This window comes from Stegostoma tigrinum, chromosome 23, assembly GCF_030684315.1.
Source record: "Stegostoma tigrinum isolate sSteTig4 chromosome 23, sSteTig4.hap1, whole genome shotgun sequence".
NCBI lineage: Eukaryota > Metazoa > Chordata > Chondrichthyes > Orectolobiformes > Stegostomatidae > Stegostoma > Stegostoma tigrinum.
This window is the reverse complement of record NC_081376.1, coordinates 4,700,769-4,721,644: the sequence shown is the minus strand read 5'-3', so window position 1 is coordinate 4,721,644 and position 20,876 is coordinate 4,700,769. Positions and strand designations below refer to the sequence as shown.

Here is a 20,876-nt window from a genome sequence, read left to right as displayed (position 1 = left end):
GTGACTGTGAAACTACCATACTATTCCAGAGCTATTTTAACTAATCCTCTTTAGAGAAAGAAATCTAACATCCATCCAAGACAGGAAAAAACTAGTAATGAACATACAAATTGAGAGGTAATAGATTTAAGACAGATGTCAGAGGCAGGTTCTTTACTCAGAGAGTGGTAAGGGTGTGGAACGCCCTGCCTGCCAATGTAGTTAACTCAGCCACATTAGGGGCATTTAAATAGCCCTTGGATAAGCATATGGATGATGATGGAATAGTGTAGGGGGAGGGGCTTAGATTAGTTCACAGGTCGGTGCAACATCGAGGGCCGAAGGGCCTGTTCTGCGCTGTGTTGTTCTATGTTCTATAACATACTGCATTTTGAAATAAACAAGACCGATTAGGTCAGAATGGCTCATTTACATGTTTTACTCATTTTTCGTTCCAGGTTTTATTGATTTTCCTTCTGGGTTACTTAGTCAATTCTATGCATGACTCCAGACCCACAGCAATGTAGTTGATTCTTAACTATCCTCTGAAATACCTCTGAGCCTGATGGTGAATACACATGGGCAGTAACTGCTGCCTTGTCCGTGATGCCCACATCCCATTGAAAGAACAAAGAAAAAACTCAGTCATTGCACACTTAGAATAGAGCTCTACCCCTCTCAATGATTAATGTTTAGTAAAAACAGGTGGTTGCTCACAGAGTATCAACTTCCCAAAAGATTCAAATGATCTTTGTCACGCTCCAGGAGGATGATTTGAATGAAATCATCTCGTGTTTTTGGGGAGTATGATTCGCACCACAAGATCACTTTAAAGTAGGCTGCTTATTTAGAAGTCATTTACAAACAGGACGTAATTGCCAGCAATGTTAGCAGTTGTTGATGAAATTGTGTAAAACAATGAATTTTAGTTATCGCAATTTTGTTTTTGAAATAAGCTGTAAAAGTGTGACCCTAAATAAAGGTGAGGACAGAGGAGAGTGATATTCTGATTAAAGGACTCGATTTTCACCCACAGACCATGTGAGGTCAGTCTATCTGTCTCCATCACCTGAACTGCAGGCAGTTCCTCCTTCCAAACTGAAAAGCTTCCAATAGCCCTCCACCTCAGGAACCCACCCACCATCTGCAATTAGACAATGAGTGTATCCTCTGGCCATAAGTTGGTTACTTTGAGAAAAATTATTGTCAGGCGACTGTTGTCCACACACACTGTGGAGCCTTGATCCCCATTTGACCCCAACACTCAAGTCCTGAAACAAGATGCAAAATTCTCCCCAGGGCAAAGCACATTTTGATAGAGTCATACAGCATGGAAACAGACTCTTCAGTCCAACAGTCCATGCAGACCATATCCCCAAACAAAACTAGTCCCACCTGACTGCGCTTGGCTCATATCCCTCCAAATATTTTGTATTCACACACTTATCCAAATGTCTTTTAAATGTTATAACTGTATCCACATCCACCACTTCCCCTAGAAGTTCATTCCACACACGAAGCACTGTGTAAAATAATGTTGCCTCTCATGTCTTTTTCAGATCTTTCTCCTCTCATCTTTTAATATGCCTCCATCTTGGAATCTCCCACCCTAGGGAAAATATGTTTGCTATACACCCAGTCTATGCCCCTCATGAATTTATAGACCTCTATAAGGTCTCCCCTCAACTTGCTGCACTCCAGCGTAAAAAGTCCCAACCTACCCAGCTTCTGCTTATAACTCAAACCCTCCATTCCCTGCCATATCCTGGTAAATCTCCTCTGAACCTTCTCCAGCTTGATATAACAGGATAGTTCTGTTCTTGTGCAATCTCACATTACGAGAAAGCCGCGCCATAGCTGTGCCATTTAAATTAATGGGGCTGGAACTGCGTTATAACCAACACAGCTAAGGAAAGTCACATTCTGCAAGTAGCGGTCTAAATTCTTCAATCGTGTTAAAGCCAATTCAGGTTGAAGAAATACGCTTTATATCAGAACTGACTGCATCCGTCCTATAACAGGGAGGCCAGAACTGGACACAGTATTCCAGAAGGGCTTCACCAAAGACCTGTGAAATCTCAACATAATGTCGCAACTCCTGTACTCAAAGCTCTGAGCAATGAAGTCAAGCATGCTGAATGCTGTCTTAATGAATCTTCTTACTTAACCTTCTTGATCTCGTCTGGCTTCACAATGGAGATTTTCCAAGTTCAGTGAAAGAAGTTTACGCAATAGTGATATTACTGTGTGCCTTGAATATCTCTCACTGACAGAGTATGACACAACTTACGTAGAAATTCACTTCATGGGATCAGCTTACGAAATCCAAAAGACAAAATATTGTTTCTGAGGTCTGCCTTCTATTTCACAGCCTAAAATTTCTCTTTCTCTGAAGGAATGCACTGATTTACATTGGAGGATAAAACCAAAAAGGAAACAAATTAGCTATGCATTCAAGCGAGGCAGTAACTTGATTTGAATAAATTAAATTAACTGTCTTTAACAACTCTGCCTGCTGAGGTACAGTTTTAAGGATACCAGCAATCATTCTTTACTAAACTAGCCACGATAGTCTAGTTGAAAATGGCATTGTCCAATGTAGCAGTGAGCTCTATCGATCCTGAACGTCACTGTTGTATTGAGTCACCCATTGGATGTCAGTCATAACGTACATCAACTGGGCTCAATGGCCATTGCCTGGAAAAGAGTGCCTGCTCCTAATATTACCCAGCACAACCACTCTACTAAAGAGAAATCAGGTGTGATTATGGTATGAAAACAAGATCCAATATGGCTCCAAAACACTTTAGCCAGGTAGACTGCTATGTTTGAATCCTAAGTTCATATATTAGAGTACATTGTTTTTTAAATTCATTCGTGACAAATGGGCGTGGCTGACTGCATTTATAGCCCAGCCCCAATTGGCCCAGTGAAAGTTATGAAGAGCCACCATCTTGAGCCACTGCAGTCCATCGAAGAGCTAGTCCATCATAGACACATGGAGCTATTAGGAAGGGAGTACCAGCTTTTTGACCCTGCGTCACAGGGAGGTATTCCCAATCAGGATGGTGAGTGGCTTGGAGGGGAACTCGCAGGTGGTGGTGTTTCCATTTATTTGCTGTTCTTGCTCTTCTAGATAATAGTTGTCAGGGGTTTAAAAGGTGCTGTCAAAGGAGTCTTGGCGATTTGCCACTTGAACTGGTGATGGGGGAAGTGAATGTTTAAGATGCTAGATGTGGTGCCAAGCTTGTTGAGTGTTGCAAATAATGTCTGTCAAATGAAGTTGTTATTTATGAGCATCAACTTAACTGTAGATTCTAATGGTTAGGTTTACCAGCTGACGGGAGACTCTCTCTGAATTATGATCATGTGAATAAGAACCGTGCCGTTATGATTGAAATGCAAAGTGGCAGTAAACACTTACAGGCTTCTGTCGAAATGGAGAGAACATTTACTGGTACCCCGACCTACCAGCTAACTACCAATCTGCTGCACAGTTTGGAGGAACTGAGACAACTTGGTCTTCCATTCTCATCCACTGGAAGCTATCATTATCAGGTGAGTTTCAGAGTTATTGACTGCCGTGTCTGTTCCCCCAGCTCCTGTGTAGTTATAAAAATGAATGTAAATAATTACCTCTCCACTGCCTTCCAGTTACACCTCCCACTATTGTCAACTCTTCATCAATTTAGTAGTTGAAGTCCTCACTTGCAGTAAGACCCACAGTGGTTCAATTACCCCCTCCCTGGAGGTGCTGAGAGGAGAAATAATGGGGTCAGGATTGCCCTGTAGAGAAACACAATCCCTTCTCACCAAGTATACAATTAATGTTGATGAGAAGGTCTGTGATTGACCTTCTCAACTGGTCAGTAATTAAGGCGCATAAGTGGTCAATTGATAAGGGGTAGGTATTGAACTAGTGGTATTATCACTAGATTATTAAACCAGAAGCTCAGCTAATGTTTTGGGAATCCAGGTTCACATCCTGTCATGCCTGATGGTGGAATTGGACTTCAAAAAGAAGTCTGGAATTAAGAATCTACTGATCACCATGAAATCATTGCTGATTGTCGGGGAAACCCATTTGGCTCACTAATGTCCTTCGGGGAGGAAATCTTCGACCCTTACCTAGTCTGGCCTACATGTGACTCTTAACTGCTCTCTGAAATGGCCTAGCAAGCCACTCAGTTGTACCAATCGCTACAAAGACTCAAAGAAATGAAACTGAACCTGGCATTGACCTAGGCACCAGAAAAGACAATGGCAGAAACAGCCCTGTCGACCCTGCAAAGTCCTCCTCACTAACATCTGAAAGTTAGTGCCAATGTTGAGAGAGCTACCTCACAGACTAGTTAAACAACAGCCTGATATGGTCATGCTCACAGAATCATACTATGGAGTAGGACAGACCCAGCAGAGATGGTGGCCCAGTGGGATACAGTCAGGAGTGTATTGCTCTGGGAGTCCTCAACATTGACTCCGGACCCCATGAAGTTTCATGGCTTCAGGTTAAACATGGGTAAGGAAACCTCCTGGTGATTACCACATACCGTGCTCCCTCAGCTGATGAATCAGTGCTCCTCCATGTTAAACAACGCTTAGAGGAATCACTGAGGATGGCAAGGGCACAGAATGTACTCGGGGTGGGGGATTTCAATGTCCACCACCAAGAGTGGCTCGGCAGCAGTACCACTGATCGAGCTGGTTGTTTCCTAAAAGGCAGAGCTGCTAGACTGGGTCTGCAGCACATCGTGAGCGAACCAACAAGAGGGAAAAACATACTTGATCTCATCCTTATTAATATGCCAGCTGCAGTTGTATCTGTCCATGACAGTATCGGTAAAAGTGATCACTGCACAGTCCTTTTGAAGACGAAGTCCTGACTTCACATTGAGAATACCTTCCATCATGTTGTATGGCACTATCACTGTGCTAAATAGGACTGACTTTGAACAGGTGTAACAACTTAAGAGACATCCAAGAGACAATGTGGACCAGTGACAGCAACCGAATTGTACTCCAGCACACTCTGTAACCTCATGGCCCGGCATATCCCCCATTCAACCACTACCATCAAGCCAGGGGATCAACCTGGTTCAATGGAGAGTGCTGGAGGCCATGCCAGGAGCAGCACCTGAAAATAAGGTGTCAACTTGGTAAAACTACCAATCAAGACTACTTGTGTGCCAAACAGCAAAAGCAGCAAGTAATAGTCAGGGCTAAGCGATCCTGAACCAACAGATCAGACCTAAACTCTGCAGTCATGCCCACATCCAGCACTGAATGGCGATGGACAATTCGACAACTCACTGGGGGAGGAGGTTCCACAAATATCCCCAGCCTTAATGATGGAAGAGCCCAGCACATCAGCGCTAAAGATAGGGCTGAAGCATTTGCAGCAATCTTCAGCTAGAAGTGCTGAGTGGATGATCCATCTCGGCCTTCTCCATTGGTCTGCAGCATTATAGTTAGCAGTCTTCAGCCAATTCGATTCACTCCACATGATATGAACAAACAGTTTGAGACACTGGATACTGCAAAGGCTACGGGCCCTGACAACATTCTGGAATAGTACTGAAGACTTGTGCTCCAGAACACCTCCACTCGGTTCGCAATAAACAACTGCACCTCCCAGTCGCAAACCATTTCCACTCCCCCTCCCATTCTTTAGATGACATGTCCATCATGGGCCTCCTGCAGTGCCACAATGATGCCACCCGAAGGTTACAGGAACAGCAACTCATATTCCGCCTGGGAACCCTGCAGCCATATGGTATCAATGTGGACTTCACCAGTTTCAAAATCTCCCCTTCCCCTACTGCATCCCTAAACCAGCCCAGTTCGTCCCCTCCCCCCACTGCACCACACAACCAGCCCAGCTCTTCCCCTCCACCCACTGCATCCCAAAACCAGTCCAACCTGTCTCTGCCTCCCTAACCTGTTCTTCCTCTCGCCCATCCCTTCCTCCCACCCCAAGCCGCACCTCCATTTCCTACCTACTAACCTCATCCCACCTCCTTGACCTGTCCGTCTTCCCTGGACTGACCTATCCCCTCCCTACCTCCCCACCTACACTCTCTCCACCTATCTTCTTTTCTCTCCATCTTCGGTCCGCCTCCCCCTCTCTCCCTATTTATTCCAGTTCCCTCACCCCATCCCCCTCTCTGATGAAGGGTCTAGGCCCGAAACGTCGGCTTTTGTGCTCCTGAGATGCTGCTGGGCCTGCTGTGTTCATCCAGCCTCACATTTTATTATCTCACATTTTATTGTCATTGATTCTGTACCTTCATCCCGCCGTTGCTACTCCGCTTTTACTCGTGATCGTTTCCTAAAGTTATCAGGTTTTCTCAGATGCCTTCTGCACAGGAGGTGCATTGGCCAAGTGTGAACTGTCATCAACATCTCAGTCAAATATTGTCAGGTGACATTTTGGCGCTTAAATTGGTGAAATGCAGCAAATTGTCAAAACTATTACATTTTAAGGGCCGATGAATATGTGCAGGCGTGTTACATCCCATAAATATGATTCCGTAAGCCAATTCTATCCACGTGTTAAGTGTGAACACAAACTGGGTGTGAAATTTAGTGAATTTAGCAATTTATAGCAGGCAAAACAGTGAACAGACCCAGAAAATTGCACAGGAGGACCCCTCTACCTGGGCAACAGGGACTAGTGTGTGCCATTAAGGGATGGTAGGAAAGGAGCAAGTTGGAAACACTGTCTGCCAGCAACTAATTTCCATCTTTACCTACAGTGTCTTTAATACTGTACGCAAGCCGTACCCCCTCAATATTACTTCTTGTATTTGGATACTTTCCACAAGACTTTTCAGAGGAAAGCAAGTCTTCAAAAGCTCAGTCCACACCTGTGTATCTAACCAGCGCTGAGAATAATAAATTTGGATAAATGCTCCAGAGGCAGCAGTTAGAGGTTTCAATTAAACAAAGATCTACATGCTGTTTGGAAGGTGCAACTCCTTGAGTGGCTATAAATCAAGTAAATAAATGTTACTCACTTGATCAAGTGCAACAGCAGTGTCAAACAAAATGAATTCTGTCAGTACATATGGAAATCCCATTTATATACATATATGCTGCTTAAAAGGGACCTTTGGGATTAGAACCTGTTCATTTGCAAACCATGTCAATACGTTTATTGGAAAACTGTCATCTCCCTCAAAAAACTTGGAAGTGAGTTATCCTGCCAGCAGGTAGCTATGTAAAAAGCAGCAAGATTACAGTTCCTTATTTACTTTTCAATCTATGTTGATAACACACAGGTGTATGAAATTAGAAGCAAGAGTAGGCTATTCAATCCCTGAAGCCTGCTCCACCATTTAATAAGATCATAGCTGATCTGATTTTGTCTCCATTTTTCAGGCCACCTATGGTGCTCTTTGACTAAATAAAGAATCAACAAACATGCCTTAAAGTTGTTCAATGATCCTGCCTCTTCTACTCTGGAAGAGAATTTTACAGACTAAAGACCCTCGGAGAGAAAAAAAAATTCTGCTCATTTTGTCCAAAATGGGACAGCCCTAATTATTGAACCATGTCACCTAGTTCTAGTTTCTCCCTCAAAAGGAAGCATCCTTTCAACATCCACATTTCCAATTCTCACAGGTTCTCATATATTTAATGATATCATGTCTCATTCTCATAAACTCTAATGGATAAGGATCTAATTGTTTTTTTGTATGATAAACCTTTAAATACTGGAATCAGCCAAGTGAACCTTACTGTCACTGTTTCTAAAGCAATAATATTATTTCTTAAATAAAGAAACCAAAAGCTTCAGGTGGCTCTCCAGGTGTGGTCTCACCAATGTCCTGTACAACTGCAGTAAAACATACTTATACTTAAAGTCCATGTCTCTTTTAGTAAAACTGTTCCATTTGCCTTCCTAATTGCTTGCTGCTTCTGCATATTAACATTTGTGATTCTTGTTCAAGGGCACCCAGATTGTTCTGTACCACCAAGTTCTGCAATCTCTCTCTGTTTAAATAGAATACTATTTTTCTATTTTTCCTGCCAAAATAGGCAATTTCACATTTTTCCACAATATACTCCATCTGCCAAATTTTGCCTTGTGACTTAAGATCTAAGTTCTAAGATCTTTTTGCAGACTTCTTATGCTGTCTTCATACATGATCCTTTCATCCAACTTATTGATATAGATTGTAAATAGTTGAGGCCCCCAGCACTAATCCTGATGACACTTCACTAGTTACAGCTTGCTGTGTTGAAAGGTATCCCTTTGTGCCTAATTTCTGTTTCTTGTTGACTAACCAAATTCCCCAGACAGGCTAACATTTTGCTCCTTATACCATGAGATCTTATCGTGTGAAGAAACTTCTGATGTCACACCTTGTCAAATGCCCTGTACCTCACATCTGCAGGTATCTCTTTTGCTGTTTGTTACCTCCTCAAAGAATTCTCATAAACCAGTCAAACACAATTTCCCTTTCACAAAGCACTGTTGACTCTGCCTGATTATATTGAGCTTTTCTAAATGCCTTGCTATAACTTCCCTTTGACTAGTGTTATGTTAACTTGCCTGCAGCCTCCTCTTTACTTTTTTGTCCCTTTTGAATAGAGAAGCTACATTGGTTAAATTTGCACACTGGTGTGAACTTCACAGAATTTAGAGAAAAATTTGCAAAGTTAAAACCAATGCATCAATGATCTGAGCAGTTTGCTTTTTTCAAGACCCTAGCACAATATCTTTCAGAAGCTGGGACTAGTTGACCTGTATTTATTGTGCTGCTGTACTGTGATTCACTGGGGGTCAGTTTAACTCAGTTGGCTGAATGGTTGGTTTGCGAAGATGCATGCTGACAGCATGCATCCAATTCCCATCAGCAGATGAGATTACCAGGAAGGACTCACCTACTCAGCCTCTCTCCTTGCTTGAGTTATGATGGTCCTCAGGTTAAATCACCACTAATTGTCTCTCTCTAATGCGAGAATGGGTAGGACTGTGATGACTCACACTATAATTCATTCAGGGAGTCTGGCTTTCTGCGTTAATATGCATGTTCACATGCATGGTGTAGTCTGGAGCTTTGGGTAATGATGACAGAGGAACCAGGAATCCGTCCCTTGCTTATTGAGTGCCTCGTCGTGTATGGAAGGATGAATGCACCTTGCTATATTGTATGCCAGCCACAGGTCATAAGTAGGTGCCTGCACAATCTCAAATTCCCAACGCAATTATTTAGAAAGGGATTGTTGCAGCTATGAGCTATGGGGAATAAATGTAGAATGTACAATTGAGGCGTCTGGTTTACTGTGAATATTTACTTAAGAGAATCAACCTAATATCCCATAAGGAGCTGGATTCCTGGTAGGCTATGGTTCATTGTCCCTCAAAATGCATCTTATGGAATCTTTTATTCTTTAGTGCATAATTGTATGTCTCACCCCCTGACAGAACCTCAGGAATGGATACATTGCTAATATAAGTGTGAGACTGGAGAAACAGCACCTCCAAGCAGAGATAGAACAGAAGAGCACTGCAAGAACAGGGGAGATATTCCTGTTGTTTAACCACAACATAGAGGCATTGTCTAACAGGATACCAGGAACCATTCAGGTAAGACAGTGAATGGCTCACTATATTTTCTGAAGTACTGTATTTCTTTCAACCTTCAGTGTCAAAAATCCAAGGTCATAAATCCACCCATGCCCAAGGGTGTAATTAAATGTTAATGAAGAAAACTTATCCTGACTACTAAATCTGCCTTCAAGAAACAAACAAAGCTGTCTGTTTTTCTATTCACAGCTCGTTAATTATTGCTTTGGTTCCTAATTTCCCATTATGTTGAAAAGTAATACAGGACTGATGCTATAAATGTGATTAGGCCTAATGCAGGATTCCCACCAGAACTATTTATTTTTTACTCGCCAATTTGTGGGTATATTTAGGAACTTAATGAGATTTTTAATTGGTATTTTTTAATAATAATGCCTTGTATCTTTCTGTAGCAATTTGTGTGTAATTTTAAATCATTTCAGTCAGGTAAAGTTATGGGCTCAAAGAAATTGGATATCAGAAGGAGTGAACCTTTTAGAACATAGAACATAGAACAATACAGCACAGAACAGGCCCTTCTGCCCTTGATGTTGCACCGACCTGTGAACTAACCTAAGCCCATCCCCTTACACAATCCCATCATCATCCATATGCTTATCCAAGGACTGTTTAAATGCCTCTAATGTGGCTGAGTTAACTACATTGGCAGGCAGGGCGTTCCATGCCCTTACCACTGTCTGAGTAAAGAACCTGCGTCTGACATCTGTCTTAAATCTATCACCCCTCAATTTGTAGCTATGCCCCCTTGCACAAGCTGACGTCATCATCCTCGGATAAAGACTCTCACTGTCCACCCTATCTAATCCTCTGATCATCTTGTATGTTTTCATTGCAGTTGCTGTGATAGACTACAACCCTTTAAAAATAGTAGTACATAGTAGTGGTGATGTATTACAGTTCACCTGGGGAGTCCCTGTTGCTGTGACATTGAACACTCTTGCAGGCATGTTGTAGCATGGAGCTAAAGTTTATAATGGGACAGCTCCAACATTAGTTCCACCATATAATTGCTGTGACATAATATCATCACACAGCTGACTGGGAAACACTCTTACTTTTACTCTCTGCCATTGCTGTGTGTTTTGAAGTATGATCCTTGACCTGTTTGACCACATTATGAGCATACATTTTTTGGTCATCAAGTCCTAGAGTGGGACACACAAATGAACCTCTGTCTTAGTGGTATGGATGCTACCCATTGCACCAGAAGGCCTCTAGAACAGGAATACATTGTCCACCAGCTTTGGGGCAATAGATCTCCATGTTCATGGTTTGTTGAAACATGGATGATGGGCATTGTTTGTTTGATTCAGGACTGCACTGAGGTTAAAGGTTTCTTGTGGCACAGTGGTAGTATCCCTACCTATGGGCTAGGAAACCCAGGCTCAAGTCCCACCTACTCTAGAGGCGTATATTAACATCTCTTGGCTGAATTTGGGCTCTTGTGGTGCAGCGGTAGTGTCTCTTACATCTAGACCAGGAGCCCTGGGTTCCAGTCTCACTGTTCCAGAGGCATGTTAAAAAAAAATCTCTCAACAGGTTGATTAGAAAGTATCTGGGATCATTGGTTCAAATCCCAGTACTGGACAGGAGACTGTAAGTACAGGTTGCCCCTTTGATCTCTAATAGGTCCCATCCTTTTCCTAATAGATTCCCATCCTGGTAATCCTCTTACCCTTAATATACTTATAAAATGCCTTGGTGTTTTCGTTGATCCTTTCTGCAAAGAATATCGTATGCCCTTCTTTGCCCTCCTATGTTCTGTATACTTCTGAACAACCTCCCCACCCCACTTTTAATATACTGTACCTAACTAAGAAATCATAGAATTTCTACAGTGTGGAAACAGGCCCTTTGGCCCAACAAGTCCACACCACCCCTCAATGCATTCCACCCAGACCCATCTCCCTATAACCCACCTAATCTACACCTCCCTGAACACTACAGAAGTTTAGCATAGTCAACCCACCTAGCCTGCACATCTTTGGACTGTGGGAGGGAACTGGAGTACCCGGAGGAAACCCATGCAGACGCGGGGAAAATGTGCAAACCCCAAACAGACAGTCACCCGAGGCTGGAATCAAACCTGGGTTCCTGGCACTGTGAGGCAGCAGTGCTAACCTCTGAGCCACTGTGCCACCCTGTGCTTCCCTCTTTTTCACAAACTCTCAGTATTCCTTGACACCAGGGTTGCCTGGACCTGCTACCATTGTCCTTCACCCTATCAGAGGAACATGGTGGTCCTGAATTCTCAATATAGTACTTCTAAAAGATTTCCCACTTTCCAAATGTAGACTTACTGCAAGTATCTGTTCCCAGATCCTGTCTGATGACATTGAAGTTAGCATTCCCGCAATTTAGATGCTTCATTTCTGCACTGTCCTTATTCCTTTCCATAATGACATTGAAACTTAGAGTCATGACCATTATCCTGAAAGTGCTCACCCACTGAAACTTCACCCACCTGACTGGCTTCATTCCTTAGGATTCTCTGGGGTGTCCCCAGGATTTTGGTAATGCATTTGAAAAAAAAGCATACAGTCGAATATGACCTTAATCAGATGATAAGGCAAAGGAACTGCTTTTGATTACTCATGAAGAAATCAACATTTTTCCCCTGCTGTTGCTAAGCTGTTTATTTGTTCTTCTTTGTGTGTCTTTGCAGGCAAACTGCAGTGGAGAAGCTTCTCAAAGGCTGCTTCTGGGACACTGTTCTGGAGCAGTGGCAGGCAAATCCTTCGAGGTACAGATTTCACTCACAAAGCAAGGCCACAAATATTGCTCGATTCTTGAGCTTAGGTACCACAGGCAAGGCCTTAGTTTTGAAGGTTGCTTGGAATTGGTGCACAGGCAGGAGATAAGAGCAAGACTTGTTCAAACTTCCAGATTATTGCAGTCTTTGGGTTTCCCAAGTGAGACACAAGTGATGACCTTTCACAAGAACAATGCACGTAAGCACGTGGCCAAATTTCACCTCGTAGTTGATGGACATACACTTATGGCTGACGGGGAATTGTCAATGCAGCCTTACTTTGGGTGGCACTGGTTAGCCTCCTATTTGAAACCAGGTCATCGGACCACTCACCATTTTGTGGAAGTTAAAGGGTTAGTGAGGCCAGGAGGTTGCGATATGACAGGTTCTCTTAAAGCGTCATCCAAGAATGTTTTAATGACGATGAATGTTACTACACAATGCACAGATTCCTATGGTGCTGAAATCAAATGGGAGCACAAATGCAGGAGTGCAAGAGGCAAAAGGGAAAAGACTGTTTCCTTCCAGGCAGTTGGAGAGGCAGAGGGTAATCTTTACAGGGGTAGGTTTGCCCTGCAAAACAATGAGAATTACCTCAACACCAGTAGAAGACTTCTCACCTTCAAGAGCAAAGCCAAATTAACCTGGACGATGAACCAAAGGATGAGAAGATTGCAATCCCTCAGGATTCCTGGAAATATCCAAGCTGAGGGTTTGGCCTATTTCAGAAGGAATTCATTTGGAACAGCTGCAAATATCATATTTGACGGGAAACCTGTTCGCTTGAAACTGAAAGCTGGTTGGGGGAGAAGAAAGAGATTGGATTTTTTCCTCCAACATGCCGTTCAGACTTGGACAAATATGGGGCTACCCACCAGGAACAAGTTGATTGCAACAACTACGTTTGGCAAAAACACGGACATCAGTCTGGAAGGCACTGCTGGGTTGTGCAGAGTTGCTGCAAGTGGGCAACTAGGCAGAGGCACCTTTACCAAGTGGAAACTGGTGGCTGATAATCAATGCCCCTACTTGGAGGTAGAAGGAAACGTGTGCCCATGTGGGTGCATTTGTTTCAGCAATTTAAATTCTTTTCCTTACTCCGGTATAGTTCTGGGCCTATTACTCAAAGCTGCGCTGACCCAGTTCATTAATCTAGAATTAACAAGCTGAAACTGAGGCTGCTTCGTTTGAATCATGCAATTAAACATAGGATGTGCCAGTGACTTTCTGGTTATGTTATCATCTGGTTTTATTTGCTTGCAGAATAAAACCACTTCCCAGACAGTTGTTGGATATAATGGTTACAGATTTCAAGTAATTATCAGTAGCGTTCTGACACCAGTTGAGTTTCTGATCCATACAAGAATTGCATGTCAACAGTTGATTTTCTGACCCTGTTAGTGTGTGTAACATTGGAATTAATCAAACCAACACTGCAGCTGTACTGCGATTCCCTTAAAAAATCAAAACATCAAACCTCTAAGAAACGATCATTTCATCGTTCTTCAACCAACTGCTGATTTACGGAGATTTTACACACATTCTGCGCATTCCCTCGATATCTCTTGCTGATTTCACGAGGCTTTGCTTCTGTATTTACATTTATTGAGCTGAAATATCTTAAAGTTTGACCATTTTATCAGTACCTATCGCTTATAGAGATAACTGGCAATCTTGGTTTGGATTTCTAATGTGATCGTAACCTGATTAGCCCTGCATTACCCCAACTTGTATGGAAGCCAGATTTCAACTGTTAAAATGCTGAATCGCTGCCAAATGTACAAATGAAAGTTTCTCAGCATCTGTTGGTGTAGATTTTCTGATTATAGAAAGTGCTACCACAACTTGATTTGATGCCAACTTTTAGCTTTGTACAGAGGTCACCCTGGAAACATAGATTACCAACGTAGAATATCACAAATATGCTCATAAATGAACTGGTATATGCATTGAATAAATGGTTTCTTTGTCTGTGCGTTTTGAAACCACTTTCCAACACTTGCATTAGTGCATGTACCTAAGCTATTATTGGTACAGTCAACACTAACAATTCTCCTGATCCTTACCTGAACACTGTTCCCACTGTTGGTCATATTTTTGAGCCTTCTGGCCAATTGGGATTGTGTCAGCTGTTAGCATTATACACTAGCCCAATGTGCTTCCATCCTGCTCACCTATAGCTGTAATGGAGCTGGGATAAGTCGAGGCCATTTTGGCCCTCTTACAGAAAGTAGGCTGTCAATTTAAATATTTTAAAGCTAGCAGCTTTTCATTTATTTTGCTGTCGAGGTTTCACAGCAGACCTTCACAGAATCCCAACAGTGTGGAAACAGGTCATTCAGCCCATCGAGTCCACACTGACCCTGCAAAGAGCACCCCACCCAGATCCACCAGATTGCTATAACTCTTCATTTCGAATGGCCAATCCAACTAACCTGCTCCTCTATGAACTGTAGGAAGAAACTGGAGCACTCTGAGGAAATCCACGCAAACACGGGGAGAATATATATGCAACCTCTGCACAGAGAGTCACCTGAGGGTGGAATTGAACCCAGGTCCCTGGCGCTGTGAGGCAGCACTGCTAACCTCTGAGCCGCTGTGCTACTCTAATCTTGGCAAACTTGATACCCCTCAAGGGAGTCAAGGACAAATTCAGAGAAAACATAAGTATTTTCACAGTCCTAATTGGAGCCAAGGCGAGTATCCAAGATCAGACTGCTCACTCCCGCCCCGCATCCTGGGGCAGGGATCAACCCCTTCCACAAAGGCCAGGGTTTTTGTGAACTGCTCCAGAGTGGTCACAGTTCAACAGGAGGCAATGGCAATGTGGGTTATGTTACTGGGCTAGTAATTAAGAGGCCCAAGCTAGTCCTGTGGGGATGTGGTTCAAATCCCACCATAGCAGCTGATGAAATTTGGAAACAATTAATGTGGTAACATTGGCCATGACCACCATGATCAATTGCTTTAAAATCCCATCTGGTTCACGCAAGTCAAATAAGGGAAGGAAATCTGCAATCTTTACCCTGTCTGGCCTACATGTGACTCTCAAAAATGTGGTTGACTTTTAACTGCTGTATGAATTGACCTAGTGAGCCACTCAGTTCAAGGGTAATTAGGACAGGGCAACAAATACTAGACTCACCAGAGATGCTGGCATCCCATGAAAGCGTAAAGTAAAGTCTGAAATCCGAGCCTGTCACTTAGGCTGACACTGCGTTTCTGCTAAGACCAAAAATAACCAATCGTTTTGGAGTCCAAAGTCCACAGCTTGCAAGAAATCCTGAATTTTTCATCCAAAACCCTAGCCCCAGCCTTCGTTATCAATCCTGGGCAGTATCTAGACCTCTGATGTTATCCACTCAGGAATGAATATTATAGGAAGTGCTGCCACAATGCATTAGGACATGTATCAGTCAGGGCCGTTTCTCCTGGGACAGTGTGTGGATAAGGTTGCTAGTTCAGTAAATTATGATTCCAGCATTGAACATAATTACTGTACTCACTTCCAACATTATGATGTTTGTCAATGGTTGAGTTTCCTGTTCCTTTTAAGAATTGCACTTTATGCAGTTTTATAAAATGTGCCATGATTTGAATCACGGATCTTTATTTTTAAAAAGTCTCTATTACTAATAAAATGTTTTAAAATTACTTTATGTCACATTCCAGAGTGTACTGCCGGCAAGTTTCTCACTAAATGGGACACTGAGGACAGACGGGTGTGAAGCAGACTTTACCGGCCACCTTCAGATGGACAATGAGTTTGCGCAGCTTGAATGGCAGACTATATGGAGCCCAATTCCCAGCATAGACATTGGTTTCAGGCACTCTATTCCTTCCATACTGACTGTGGGCATCCCAAAGGACAACAGACTGCTGATCCGAACAGGCAAAGGGACGAGACATGAGGCCTCTGTTGAGTTTACCATTGGCGAATGCAGCTTACGAGCTGTCGGCGATGTCAAAACCTCTGGCAACAGAAAAGGAGGGGGTGGAGCTTCATGGTCAGCATCTCTCCTGAACAGATGCCTTATCCTCGAGGTATGGGTAAAAGTTCACTCGGTGTGACCCAATTGCCAGGGTTTGGTGTCCATGTTATAGGCTGAATTATTGCCCCAGTTTAGGAGGTGAAAATATTTGAAGTGGACTATAGTACCTTAGCTTCTTAATAAAAACAGGGCTCTTTTCAAAATCTAACTCCTGGATCGTGGGGTTTGGAAATACCAGGTGGGATCTGCTGCTCCCTGTGGAGGTGAACATGGAGCTGCCTCCAGTGGAATGATGTTTTGGAGGCAATGGTCCATTGTTGACATTCTGACAAGCTACAGCTAAGGATTTAAGACCCAGGTCCTCTGTGACTGGGATTAACCTGGCTGCATACAGGCATGTGGCCGTGAAATGCCCCCAGCCAGTAAACCAGTACAGCCTGTCATTTTGGAGAAGGGGTGGACCCTCAACTGAACACGTTCAGTGTCTGATCAGGAACCCAGAGATAAGCCAGGAGGGGTATCTGCTGACAACAACTCCCTTACCTCTGACTGCCCTGCCCCTCTCTCTGCAACCCCAGAAGGCACCAGCCAATTGCCTAACAAACCTCATGCCTTACACCTGGATTGATTACCCACGATCCAAGTGGCCAGGTTTGGGATCTGGTAGCTCTCACTGGGCAACTTCTGATCCTGCATTCTAATTCAATGCCTGATAAGTATTAGGGTCAGTGGGCCTCACCTTAAGGAGTCGGCCCAAGCTCGAGACCCAATAAACAAAGCCCCATCTTCCTCAACAGCGCCCTAACCCTAGATAAAACTAAAAATTGTTTCCAGAAACATTCCCTTTGTCATGATGACAGGGCATGGCCAAGATTCATTCACTTGATTTCTCTCTCCAAAGATGCTGCCAGAACTGCTGAGTAGTACCAGCTTTTCGCTTTCTACTCCATGTGGTCATTTTTTAGACCATATCTATGAATTGTAGTCAAAAATAAATGTGTTTTGTTGATCATAAGAAGGGATTTGATAGAGAAGTAAGGAGAAATGGCTTCTATTGACAAAAGAATACAATAACCAGAGGACATTGGGTTAAGGTGACTAGCGCATTTGGAACAGAGGTAACATGAGGTTATGTTTCTTTTCACAGCCAATTGCCTAGTCATGATCAAAAATGTGCTCTCTGAAGGGTTGATGGAAACAGATTCAATAGTAACGTGCAAAAGCGAATTGGATAAATACTCAACAGGGAGAAAAATTACAAGGACCAGGGCACAGAACAGGAGAAGTTTTCCAGAAGAGAGTTGAATGGTCTCTATAAGGAGTAAGATATAGTTCTTAGGGCTAAAGGGATCAAAACATATGGGGAGAAAGTGCAACAGAGGACTGAGTTGGATGATTAGCCACGGTCATATTGAATGGCATAGCCCGGTCGGAAGGCTGAATAGCCTCTTCCTGCTGCTATTTACTATGTTTCAGTGAGTGAGGTTAATGGCATCGCTCATCCAAAGTTCTAGCATGTGATTGATGGGATGAATGACCATTGTCCTGTGCTGCATCATTCAATGTTCCTGTGTTAGAAAAGCTTGTAATATTTACACAACTTACTGATCCTTAAGAACAGTTTCAGTGAGTAACAAAATCAAACTGGGGAACCCAGGAGGTGCCCCACCTAGGGCCATATAGCTTGCTGGAGGCCCTTCACCCATTAGGTCTGTTCCAATCTATCTACACAAATCCCACTTGGCCCATAGCCTTGAATCTAATACCCTAAGTCTGATGTAATCCTTTGCTATTCACGTTGGTGAATGAATTGTAAATCATAGACGTAGTTGCTTCATAAATAAGCTTCTAAAGAAGCCGTGACATGCCACAATTAGCAGTTTTTGCCCTATCTTTGTTTATCTGTGTTTTTATATTAAGCTGTTTGGAAGGACTGCTAAAGAACCCAGTTTCATTTGGTCATGCATGAAGCTCTAGTTGGACTGAGTTCTGTGAGAGACCAAGAAAGCTATTGCTTTTCACAGAAGCCAGCTACAAATGCTTTGATCGCGGTCACTATTGAGAGATTGCAGCTGCTTTCGTTGGTGCCAGTGAAGTGTTTGCACAAGCAACTATTGATGTACTTCATGGTATCAACTGCTGTGGCCATGCACATGGGGACTGGAGGTTTGCTCAACATGCAGAGAGTTTTGAAAGTTAGCCCTTAATTATTTACACAGCCTGTTTATTCTGCTGTTTCGGCACATGTTGACAGGCAACAGAATCTTGATCGTAGTAATATTAGAAACTAATGGAGGCCAGTCAGCATCTCCAGTCTGTTCATGTTGGCCTTAATAGCAAGATGATTTGAGCACAAGAACAGGATCCACTTGGAGTATTGTCCTCCTTATCTGAGGAAGGATGTTCTTTGCTGTAGACAGAGTACGGCAAAAGCTTACCAAATTGATTCCTGGGATAACAGGACTGACGTATGAGGACAGATTGGGTCAGTTAGGGTGATATCCGCTGGAATTTAGAAGAATGAGGTAGGGATCTCAACAAAACTTATAAACTTATACCAGGAGTAGGCAGGTTAGGTGCAGGAAGGATGTTCCCAAATAGTGGGGGAGTCCAGAACCAGAGATGGTAGTTTAAGGATAAGGGGACGGAGATGAGCAGAAATTTGTTTGCTCAGAGAATGGTGAGCCTGTCAAGCTCATTGCCTGAGGAAGTGGTTGAGGCCAAAACATTGTGGTGTTTTTAAGAAGGAGGGAGATATGGCTCTTGTGGCTAAAGGGAATCCAGGGATATAGGGGTGGGGGTGATTGGGACATTGAGCATGTTAAATGGTGGAGCAAGAGTGAGGGGTCCTGTTTCTTTCTTCTGTGTTTCTACCATTTAGTTAGATTTGCACCTCAAATCCATTTACCTGCACTTGCTGTATACCCTCTCAAATACCAACCTAGCAAAAATCTGTCTCCGTTTTGAAAACTCAAATGGTCGAGATATCTACAGTCATTTGAGAGAGAATATTTCAGATCTCTGCTTAGTTATATCTGCTAACTGAAGTTAAAATTATTATACTCTTGTTTTTAAGTCACTGACCAGAGGATGTACAGTGAAAAACCAGCAACATTGGGAAATGAATGCACTGGTCATACTGGTCCTTCATTTTGAAGTATACAAGATGAGTTTAACTTAGGTGTCTGTCTGTCAATTTTATTCACTTCCTTCAGATTCTCTACAGTGGTCTTTTCAAATTCTGGTAACATTTTAAACCTTTGATTAAATCAACCTCCTGCACCTCCAGACAATGCATGCTAAGTTTACAAAAACAGTCCTGATAACTAAGCCCCAGTCATTTTAAGGTGACTCTGATCTGCAGCCTCTCTAACACCCAAGAATCCTTCTTGAACTGAAGGCCATAGTTCAGACAGAACCTGACTGGAGCTCTGTTTGTCACCTGCTCAGTTTATGAGTCTATGCTGTATCTCACTTCCTGCTCGTGTTGGCATGACTTATTGTCTCTTCTGTCTTTACCTTCATCACAACTATTCTGGATAAGCTGACAAACATCACGGAGCTGGAACGTCTGCACCATGTGGCTTCCTTCGTCTCTGAGCTGTTGTAGTAGGTAGCTTAGAGATAATGGGAGCTGCAGATGCTGGAGAATTAGATCCCACTTCCTACAGACTAAGGGGGTGGCCATGGGCACCCGCATGGGCCCCAGCTATGCCTGCCTCTTTGTAGGTTACATGGAACAGTCCCTCTTCCGCACCTACACAGGCCCCAAACCCCACCTCTTCCTCCGGTACATTGATGACTGTATCGGCACCGCCTCTTGCTCCCCAGAGGAGCTCGAACAGTTCATCTACTTCACCAACACCTTCCACCCCAACCTTCAGTTCACCTGGGCCATCTCCAGCACATCCCTCACCTTCCTGGACCTCTCAGTCTCCATCTCCGGCAACCAGCTTGTAACTGATGTCCATTTCAAGCCCACCGACTCCCACAGCTACCTAGAATACACCTCCTCCCACCCACCCTCCTGCAAAAATTCCATCCCCTATTCCCAATTCCTCCACCTCCGCCGCATCTGCTCCCACGATAAGACATTCCACTCCCGCACATCCCAGATGTCCAAGTTCTTCAAGGACCGCAACTTTCCCCCCACAGTGATCGAGAACGCCCTTGACCGTGTCTCCCGTATTTCCCGCAACACATCCCTCACGCCCCGCCCCCGCCACAACCGCCCAAAGAGGATCCCCCTCGTTCTCACACACCACCCTACCAACCTCCGGATACAACGCATCATCCTCCGACACTTCCGCCATTTACAATCCGACTCCACCACCCAAGACATTTTTCCATCCCCACCCTTGCCTGCTTTCCGGAGAGACCACTCTCTCCGTGACTCCCTTGTTCGCTCCACACTGCCCTCCAACCCCACCACACCTGGCACCTTCCCCTGCAACCGCAGGAAATGCTACACTTGCCTCCACACCTCCTCCCTCACCCCTATTCCAGGCCCCAAGATGACATTCCACATTAAGCAGAGGTTCACCTGCACATCTGCCAA

At 43.6% G+C, this 20,876-nt stretch overlaps 1 protein-coding gene and 1 long non-coding RNA gene across 5 annotated transcripts in view; one reads left to right on the top strand and one right to left on the bottom strand.

Annotated features, from left to right (window-relative positions):
• LOC132210893 (uncharacterized) overlaps nt 1–20,876 on the bottom strand; it is a 297,035-nt gene that overhangs the window by 140,351 nt on the left and 135,808 nt on the right. The gene's annotated exons all lie outside the window — the stretch shown is intronic.
• The window catches only part of LOC125462404 (uncharacterized), a 347,507-nt gene that overhangs the window by 219,492 nt on the left and 107,139 nt on the right, over nt 1–20,876 (top strand). The window contains exons 40-43 of the mRNA XM_059653886.1: nt 3,308–3,537; nt 9,413–9,574; nt 12,240–12,317; nt 15,999–16,370. Coding sequence (XP_059509869.1) covers nt 3,308–3,537; nt 9,413–9,574; nt 12,240–12,317; nt 15,999–16,370 — 842 coding nt within the window. The remainder of the gene's footprint in view (nt 1–3,307; nt 3,538–9,412; nt 9,575–12,239; nt 12,318–15,998; nt 16,371–20,876) is intronic.